This window comes from Saccostrea cucullata, unplaced genomic scaffold (assembly GCF_032062105.1).
Source record: "Saccostrea cucullata isolate Sc308-1 unplaced genomic scaffold, CSIRO_AGI_Scuc_v1 ctg2609, whole genome shotgun sequence".
Lineage (NCBI taxonomy): Eukaryota > Metazoa > Mollusca > Bivalvia > Ostreida > Ostreidae > Saccostrea > Saccostrea cuccullata.
Window position 1 is genome coordinate 33,410 of NW_026935584.1, and position 9,429 is coordinate 42,838.

The 9,429-nt window shown below is 31.1% G+C and overlaps 1 protein-coding gene across 1 annotated transcript; it reads left to right on the plus strand.

Moving 5' to 3' along the window:
• Nucleotides 1-523: 523 nt before the first annotated feature.
• Nucleotides 524-7,221, plus strand: LOC134243346 (uncharacterized). Its single transcript, XM_062725605.1, has 6 exons — nucleotides 524-985; nucleotides 1,094-1,909; nucleotides 2,921-3,059; nucleotides 4,530-4,612; nucleotides 6,452-6,542; nucleotides 6,983-7,221. The coding sequence occupies exons 1-6, from the start codon at nucleotides 524-526 to the stop codon at nucleotides 7,219-7,221; spliced, it is 1,830 nt and encodes a 609-aa protein (XP_062581589.1).
• Nucleotides 7,222-9,429: the final 2,208 nt, after the last annotated feature.

A 9,429-nucleotide genomic window follows, 5' to 3' on the forward strand; every position in this document is an offset into this window, starting at 1 on the left:
GTCTGTGATATTTCAAGTACAATGATTTAAATCATACATTTATAACCTGATAACAGGTAAAATAAGAATGAAGATAAGGAAGTGAATTGTAATATGCAGGATTATTAGGGTAGCCATGATCGATTTTGAGGTGAGACAATATAAATATTTAGATTAAGATATACTCTAAGATCTTTTCAGATGATGTCATTAATAATACATTTATTTAGCTGAAATGCATGAGAGAGAGAGAGAGAGAGACACTTTACATAATACTGACTACATCAATTGTTTTCAATTTTATGAAGTGTAAACTTTTTCCTCAAATAATTTTTTTTTCAAACTTAAAGAAAGCTTACACTATATTTTTAGACTAAAAATATATCTTTCATGTTGTTCTTAAACCGACTTTGTCTTACAATTAAAGAAAAAAACCTTCATATTGTTATTGTTTAGATTTGCATAAAATTCCTCTAGCTTTCTGACCTAAGTCTCCATTTTACTTCAAACAGGGTCGTCTGCTCCTTTTACCAAAACACAAGTGATGGACCCCCTGGACAGAGCTACAGTACTCCTACCTTGTGACCTGTGTCAAAAAGCTGCCTTACAGAGTCATTGTGAACTTTGTCTGATTAACCTATGTAAGGCTTGTGTAGGGGAACATCTCTCTGATTCTTCCATCAGACACAATGTTGTACCTTACAAACACAGAACGTCTTCCCCTAACGTTAACTACCCATACTGTCCAAGCCACACCCAGAAAGGTTGTGAACTTTATTGTGAAAAATGTGACATTCCTGTCTGTTCTATCTGCATCTCTTCTAATGAACATCATGGACATAAATTAACAGATATCTTACAAAAACCAAGCTTCATTAAAGAAATTCTATACAAGGATTTGAAAGAACTAGAAAGACGAATACAACCTACATATGAAGAAATTGCATCAGATATAAAATCTGAAAAAGAAAAATTGGAAAAACACTATGAGAAACTGACTACAGCTGTCACCAAACAAGGAGAAGACTGGCACAGAGAAATTAACATCATTGTCAACAAACAAAAATTTGAAATTGATGAGAAGAAAACAAAACACCTGGCTGCTCTTAAACAGGAAAACGAAATCAAACAGATTACTTCAGAAGTAAAACACAGCATACATGATCTGAAGAAAATATTGGACTCCAATGATGCCTCCCTTACCTCTGCATACAAATCCATGAATGCTGAATTCAGAAGTTTACCTCCTAAAATTAATGTTTTATTACCAAATTTCTCTCCTCAACAAATCAACAGAGAACAGATCCATCGAATGTTTGGTTCTCTGTCAGCATTGTCCATCACAACAAACAAACATGGCTACACACTGAAGACACAAGAAGCTATATCCTGTCCTCCAGTCAAACCAATGCTTAATGAACCAGAGCTCATCACCACCATTAACACTGAGTATGACGTTCTATACAGTATTACCTGTCTCAGTGATGAAGAAATCTGGACACGTGGACATGACAAAATTATAAAACTCTACAACTTACAAGGCAAACCACTGAAGTCAATCCAAACAAAGTCTGGTAACATACCACATGACATAGCAGTAACAAGGAGTGGAGATCTAGTTTGTACTGACCCTAGTATGGGAACTGTAAACATAGTGAAGAATAAACAGATACAGGAAGTGATCACACTACAGGGGTGGAAACCTTACTATGTCTGTAGTACCTTCTCGGGCGACCTCCTGGTTACAATGGAAAGTGATGATAATAAACAATCAAAAGTTGTCCGTTACTCAGGCTTCATACAAAAACAAACAATTCAGTTTGATAGTGAAAGTAGACCTCTGTATTCATCTTCTATATTTAAATACATCAGTGAGAACACAAACTTTGATATATGTGTGGCTGACTGCGGAGCTAGTGCAGTGGTAGTGGTTAGTTAGGCAGGAATACTCCGATTTAGATACACTGGTCATCCCTCTACTACCAAGGGAACATTTGATCCACATGGCATTGCAACAGACAGCCAGAGTCAGATCTTGACAATAGATTTGAACAGCTATTATATCCACATCCTAGATCAGGAGGGACAGTTCCTTCGTTACATTAATAAATGTAATCTGCGGAATAAACACCATAAACTGTTTCTATGAAATACTTACATACGGCTGAGTTTGTCTCTAGCAATCAGGACTAATGTAGTAAGTACAATGTACTAATTTAGGAAGACTTAAAACCGTAGTATGCCAATCATATATGTAGTACCGGTACACTTTGACCTGTATAGAAAAAAGTTATGTCTACTATTGTGCAACAATTTAAATGATATCTCTAATTATGCCTGGTGTGCAATAAGTACCTTAACAGTAAGAGCAAGCTGTATATCATTAAATACTTTTCTACTTACAATTAAAGTTGAGCCTCATTATCTCTATATATTCAAGATTTAAAATTACAATGTTTGTGTTTTAGTGTGTTTTAAGTCCACTACAATTACTTTTTATATTTTAATTTCAATAATATATACATCTCGAATAATTGTATATATATATCAAAAATTTGTCATGGTCTCATTGGACATGAGATAACGAGGTTTGACTGTTTTTGCAAACTCAACAGAAACCTGGGTTAACTTAACAGTCATCATACTCTCCTTATAAGTGTTTCCACAAATCCGTAGTTGTTCTTATCCTAAACAAATAAGCAATCAAAGGTTCAATCCAAAAGAGATGTTTTATTTAAATGTTTTATTTATATAAATAAAGTGTGTCTCATTTAATGTATTTCTTCTTTTAAATGTGCTTATAAATGCTACATACATGTAGTTCCTTCTTTGATATGATTTGACATGAGTGGGATATCATTCTCATAATCTAAGGGATATATCCCCTGATAAAAGGGGGAAAATGTGTGATTGTCAATATCCTTGGGATTTATCCCATTAGAACAAATTTGTGGGAGAAATACCCCACTTGGAGAAAAATATCCCATCTGACACTTTTACTTCCTTGGGATATCTGATGGGACTGAAAATCAGACCATTCTCCCATGAGATTCTACATATGTTTAAAGACAGACGTGTTTGTGAGTTCAACATGACATCATGTGATGCTGTAAAAAAACAACTTTTTGATTTAACAATTACATATGGTGGTAAAAATTCTGGACTATCTCGTGTCAAAATTAAATGTGGCACAACTTATAACGTCCATCGGCCTTTTAGGATTTTATAGCGTGATCAGATTCATGCCATATCCCTATGAAACTATAAAAATGGTATCTCATTTCATAATTTATACACATCTGGAAAGTTTTTTTAATTGATAGTATGTATAAAATCTGAAACACGTCACTCTACAGAGTTCAATGGTTTATATTCAGGGCTGTATCATTATGAGATTTTTATTCTTAATGCTTTTTGTTGGTAAAGGTAAGATCGTACTTTTATTACAAATTTGTCAAATTTGCTTGATAATTTATTGTTTTGTTGTTCAAGATTTATCATGTACAGCCTTATTGTTTGATGTTTAATTTAGTTTTTTTTAATCAAATTACAACACTTTTTTGTTATGTTCCTTACTTTACATTATCTATAAGTATTTCTTTTGTTTCGTCTTGAAAAATATTTTCTGATGTTTCACTGTGCTTAAATGTGTATACCATTGCTATTTCTTTCCTAGTGCAAAGTATTTTGTGAAATCAAAAGGGCATTTGATAAAGAAGGAAAATCCATAACTTTGTTTAACGTTTGATAAAAAAAAATCCAATTCTTTTCAAAGATAGTTAATTAGGTTTAAGTTAGGCATTATATCCTTCATTTTTGACAAAGAAAGTACAGTTTGAACTTTATTGTGCCCTAAAAATTATAACTAAAAAGTTATGAAATTTGCTTTAACAATAGTTGAGTAGATGAGAATGATAAATCAACAAAGAATATGGCATAAAGGAGGACCGTTAAGGAAATATGAAGTCATTAATTTGGTACATTGCTAGTTAAATGCAGAAAAGCCTCAGAATGACTCATTTCTGGGCTAAATAGTTACTGCCACCGTCACCTGCTTCAATTTTTGGATATGTAAACTGCTTTGAAAAATCACATATCTCAAAATCTTTGTGGGCGACGGTGGCAGAGTGTGTTTTCTGAAAGAAAATATCACTGAAAATTGATGTCTTCCGCAACTTTTTAAGAAAAAAACCGGGAAAATGCACAAGTTTATGACTTCACAATAAGCATTTAGGAGGTAATATGAGAACAACGTACTTAACGATATGTGCATTTTTACTGAATGGGATTCCCATGATTTCAAAAACATGTATTTAAATTTCTTATATCTTTTTCATATTTAAGAAAAATGCAGGGCTTAATTTGTATTGAAACTGTACCTTGTTCTTATAATCGCAGATTTACTTAAAGTTTATAATTGGCTTTTTTATCATTATGTCTGTATTTATTATTTTAATTATAACTTTTCTGTCTGCCTTAATCATTCTAATTATTACTTTTCCAAAATTTCTTTGCTGTCTGTTTTGTTGAGTTCTGGTTCACCTCTGCAGGTTGCACAAGTCAATGGATGCGATTTTCAAACAAGTGCTATCTGTTTGTTACACGTTATCCTTTGAATTGGATTAATGCAATGGTAATTAACACTTTAGTATTTTATAGGACTTTCATAACAATATTTGAGTGTATTGTCACTTAATTTATAGTTGCTAGTGTTTCTTTTCCTTGGAAATGGGGCGAAAGAATATTATTGTGTCTTTCATAACGTAAAGCTTTAAACTTCTATTAATATATGTGCTGTTAAACATATATGTAGCCGCTTACATCTAAAATTTTAAACTTAAAATGCACACTTGAAAATGTTCGCCTTAGTTCAGATTCTAATGACTAAGATTTATTTAGTGGAATAATAATATAGGAAACGTTCTCGATAAAAAGAAGCTCTACGTCTTCTGAGTGAATCTGTAAATTTCAAACCCTTCACCGGTATAATTTTATGGTAACCCCCCTAAATGAGTGAAATATTCTTGACAGGGGCGTAGAAAACATCATTTAATCATATAATCTTATTCTAAGTTTAGGAAGGAACTGATTCGATGCCATATGCCATTCGAAATTAATGATACGTACAACAAATAAATTTTCTTACTTTTTGCATAAAAGAGCTACATTAACAAATTATTTTCAGGAATTGGTAGTATTTTTGAATTCATTAACTTTTTAGAAAAAAAATTGAATGTCAATGTAAACATGTACAAAACGAAGCAAATCCAAATACAGCAAAACTCGTTTAATACAAACACGGATATTTGCTATTTCATAGGTATTGCTAATCTTTCTTTGATCCCCAATTATATTAATTTTAAGAATAATCCCTTCTACGGATATGATCGACAAAGAACGGTGACTTCGTTTAAATCGAGTTTTACTGTGTAAGCGTTAAAGAAGGCCGTTTGAGAGGAAAAAGAAGCAGCATTGCAAGGAATTGCAATAAGCTATTTTGTCAACAACAAAAAAAATCAACGAGCATGCAGATTTTAGAGGGGACAACTATTTCTTGACCTTGATCAATATTTTTTTTTCTGTGTAAATATTTTGTTTTTGTTTTAATTAGTATGGAAAGTGTACCCAATTCATTATTTCTTTAAAAGCAATATATTTAAGGATTGTTTGTAAATATTTTACTTGAATTTTAATTTCAATTACATTGAAAACTCAATAAGGAAATTTTGCGTGTATTTATAAAATATTTGACCAACGAAATTGTTCTTCACAGTTTTATAATTTCGAATTGTTAGAAAAGACTAAAGATAATGATATTGGATTTTTTTTTTAAATTGTACCAGAAATCCCCACGCAATTTCGATGAACTGATCAATCATGAAAGTGTAAGATGCGCAATTTGTATTTGCTTGATTCATGATAAATATTACTCAAACTAATTTAAGTAAAATAAGATAATATTCATTGCCATGGTTACAGAGGGCTTTATAAATTAATAAACCAAAGAATTATGATTTAAGTGCAAAAATGATAATTGTACACTTCGGTAGTTAAAATTGCACTCTCAGCATTCCCCCATTTTATCCGATTTTGAGTCAGACTATATGAGTACTGATCTAAAAAAAAAAGAATAAAAAAACGTTGATATAACTTATTTCACAAGTGACGTACCTTAACTGTGCATCCCTAATCTCTCTGAAACGTTTTGAGGGTTAAAAATAACTACTTTGTGTCGCTTTTATTTAACAATACCCCATTAAACGACTCCTAGGTCTATGTCAGATTTCCAGTTGCAAACATTTATAGAATATTGGAAAAACAAAACCTTACCATTATTTTCAAGTATTGATGAGGCACGCCACAGAATGAGGTAAAAATTGCAAATTTTACGGAGCAAATGTGCATACCAAGTGCCTGAATAAAGGGGATTTAAGTTTCTTAATATCATATATGTACATGTGATTTTTTTTAGACTTTCTGCAAGGCGTACGGAGCAAAGTTAGCCGAGGTTAAATCAGCATCAGAAAACAACTTTCTGCGACATGAAGCCAAACGTCTGAGAGGTTTTATAAATATTAAGTTACTTAGATTTAAATTTTGTAAGCTAGTGTTTGACTTAACATCTAGCCATATTTCTACTCCAATATTACAATAACTGAGGCAGTTCAGTGTAAGTGTTATTTTTTTGAAAAAAAATTTAAAATGATTCTCTTTATTTTTTACTTGGGCGATGGATGTCCAAGGATGTTTATAATTGAGCTTTTTTGTACCCGAGAATTTAAGAATTTGAAGAAATTTATCCAGTAACGAGTGCACATTTTGTTTGCAAGGAATTTAATAAAGGCAATATATTTTTTCCTCAAGGTCCCAGCCATTGTAGTCTGATAAAATATTTTTTTTCGGAGAGCTGCAGTTCTGCAGCGACATTGTTTGTGGGAGTTTTTATCTCGTAGGTTAACTGTTTTCGATTACATCGACTTAATCGAGTATACAGGTTTTTCAGGAAGTTTCTGGCTGGGAGGTTCTGATATCATAATGGAAGGGACATGGAAGTGGATGACCTCTGACACAAGAATATATTATTTTACTTTGATACCTGGACAGCCTGATAATCATAGAGGCAATGAACACTGTTTGCATTTGGTTAGCAGTCATCTAAATTATTGGAATGATGATGCATGCAACAAAAAATATAATTTTATTTCTGAAAAATCTGCAGACCTGTATAACTTGTTTTTTTAATGAAATACGAATTGTGGGACAATTGAAAGGAAAACAAGCACTGTAAGTCAAATTAATATTAACACAAAAGTGTGTTTAATTATTCTCATATTCTGAAAATAATATTTCATAAGCATATATAGTTCAGGAACTTGATATAAGAAAGTCTTTTAAAAATTACCTTTCAATCATTTCCGGGCTTAGTCGGTAAATTGTCAAATATTTGCATATTGATTTTTCTTTGAATTTGAAATATTAAACTATGCACATATTCTTGTTATGGTGTTTTAAATATTTGGTTTATTTGACCCAAAATATGCATCTCTTTCTGTTATGATTTGAAATAAAGTTTATAATACATAAAATTAGAATACTTTTTGCTTCGTATTTAAACTTTTAAAAAGAATGAATAAGAATTAATGCTATTTCCTTTTTTTCAAGACATATTAAGAGGCAGTCCACCGAAAAACCAGGCAGTATTGTATTAATAGGCGGCACATCGAATGTGAGGAATATTTGATATTTTATGAAAAACAATATCAATGTAGTCCAAAAGGAATAATGTAATTGAAGATTTGTTTGAAAATGGCTTATTCAGTAAAATATCCTTGTGTTTTGTGTTTTTGACTTCCCCTATATAAACCATTGAAAGTAGGTCAGAAACAAAGAACTGTAATTTCCAATACAATTTTAACAGGACTATAATTCACACTTAAATAAATCTTGAAATATTTCATCTTTTTGTTAAACAAATAAAATCATTGGGAAAAACACTTTTAATAGAAGTTTTCTGGCAAAATATATAGACGTTTTTATGAAAATTTGCGATGCAAGAGTTATCTCCCGTGGCATCGGTAAATCTGCTAAACACATTTTGATCGGAATCCTAGTGAAATATTTAGAATCGATACACTAAAGAAAATTATTAAACACAAAATAAATAATTTATTTTCAAAATATAATTCATTTTCACCTCTAAACATAATATTTAGATTAAAATTGGCTATAAGATTCAGGTTAAATCCACGTTTCCATTGATGTATCAGTGACGTCATAATATTGCGTCACAGTGAAATAGTTACAAGTTTTCCAGACAAGTTTGTAAATTCTTTGCGTAAAGTGTAAAGAAAAATATTTCTAAAAAAATGATTTCTCTTTTTCTGTTAAATTCTCTTCAGCGTGCATTATACTAAATGTTAAATAATATTTTAATATCAAAATGTATTTTACACAGTACACGGGCGGCGTCTCAGCAAGATGACGTTTTGATAAGTAATTTTATACATGACCGAGAACTAATTTTTTAAAATTGAATTACCAGGATATGCGTTAAAATAATTAATGAAGTGTTTATAATGATTCAGAACATTTCTTATAAAATTGGGAATCAATGATGAATGCTTTAGATTTACGCAACATTTAATTCAACGAAGTTGGTAGATGTAAAAACTAAAACTTAAATACATTTATCTATGCAATCAAATCAAAATAAATGATCTACAGTACGATTAAAAAGGGGGAAAAACTGAAAAATAAGTTATAAAAATATTACTGCTGAACTCTCGACTATAATTTGGCACTATAACGGAAGGTGGTTTGGTGAAACATTTTTTAAAAAATTTTATTTCTTAATTTTTATTCGGCGATTGAAACAATCACACGCTCATATTTAATATGGAGTATAAACCTGTGACTATGTTGACCAATGCTAAAATGTTTTCACGTTCATGAAACCAATTTTTAAAAATAATTATGCCATGACCACGCACCCCCCCCCCCTTCCATGCTTCTTACTTGCGATTTATCGGCTCTTGACTAATTATAATTTACATGAAAGAACCTATTTTCTTATTTATATAAAATCAAATTTTGTAAAAGAGGAAAAGGCTTTACAGATGACAGGTAAGAAAAAACTTGGATAAAGTCGAGACTGTAGATCTACACATAAAAATATTTCTTGCATTTAGGCAATTTTAATTTCGCTACTGATAGAATTTACTCTGTAATTCCTGAGACAAATAAAAAAGAAATTTTACTTGGAAATAAGATGAATAGTGAAGCTAGAAAGTTGTCTGCTCTCGCTTGTTGCATAATTCATGCACAAATACTTTTTTCAAAATACCTAGTATCTATTTTAAGAAATCAATCAGATCAGATGTTTTTATTTACATGTAAGCTTCATGTAAGTAAAAGACATTGGTTATTTAAATAATACATACATTTGAATCT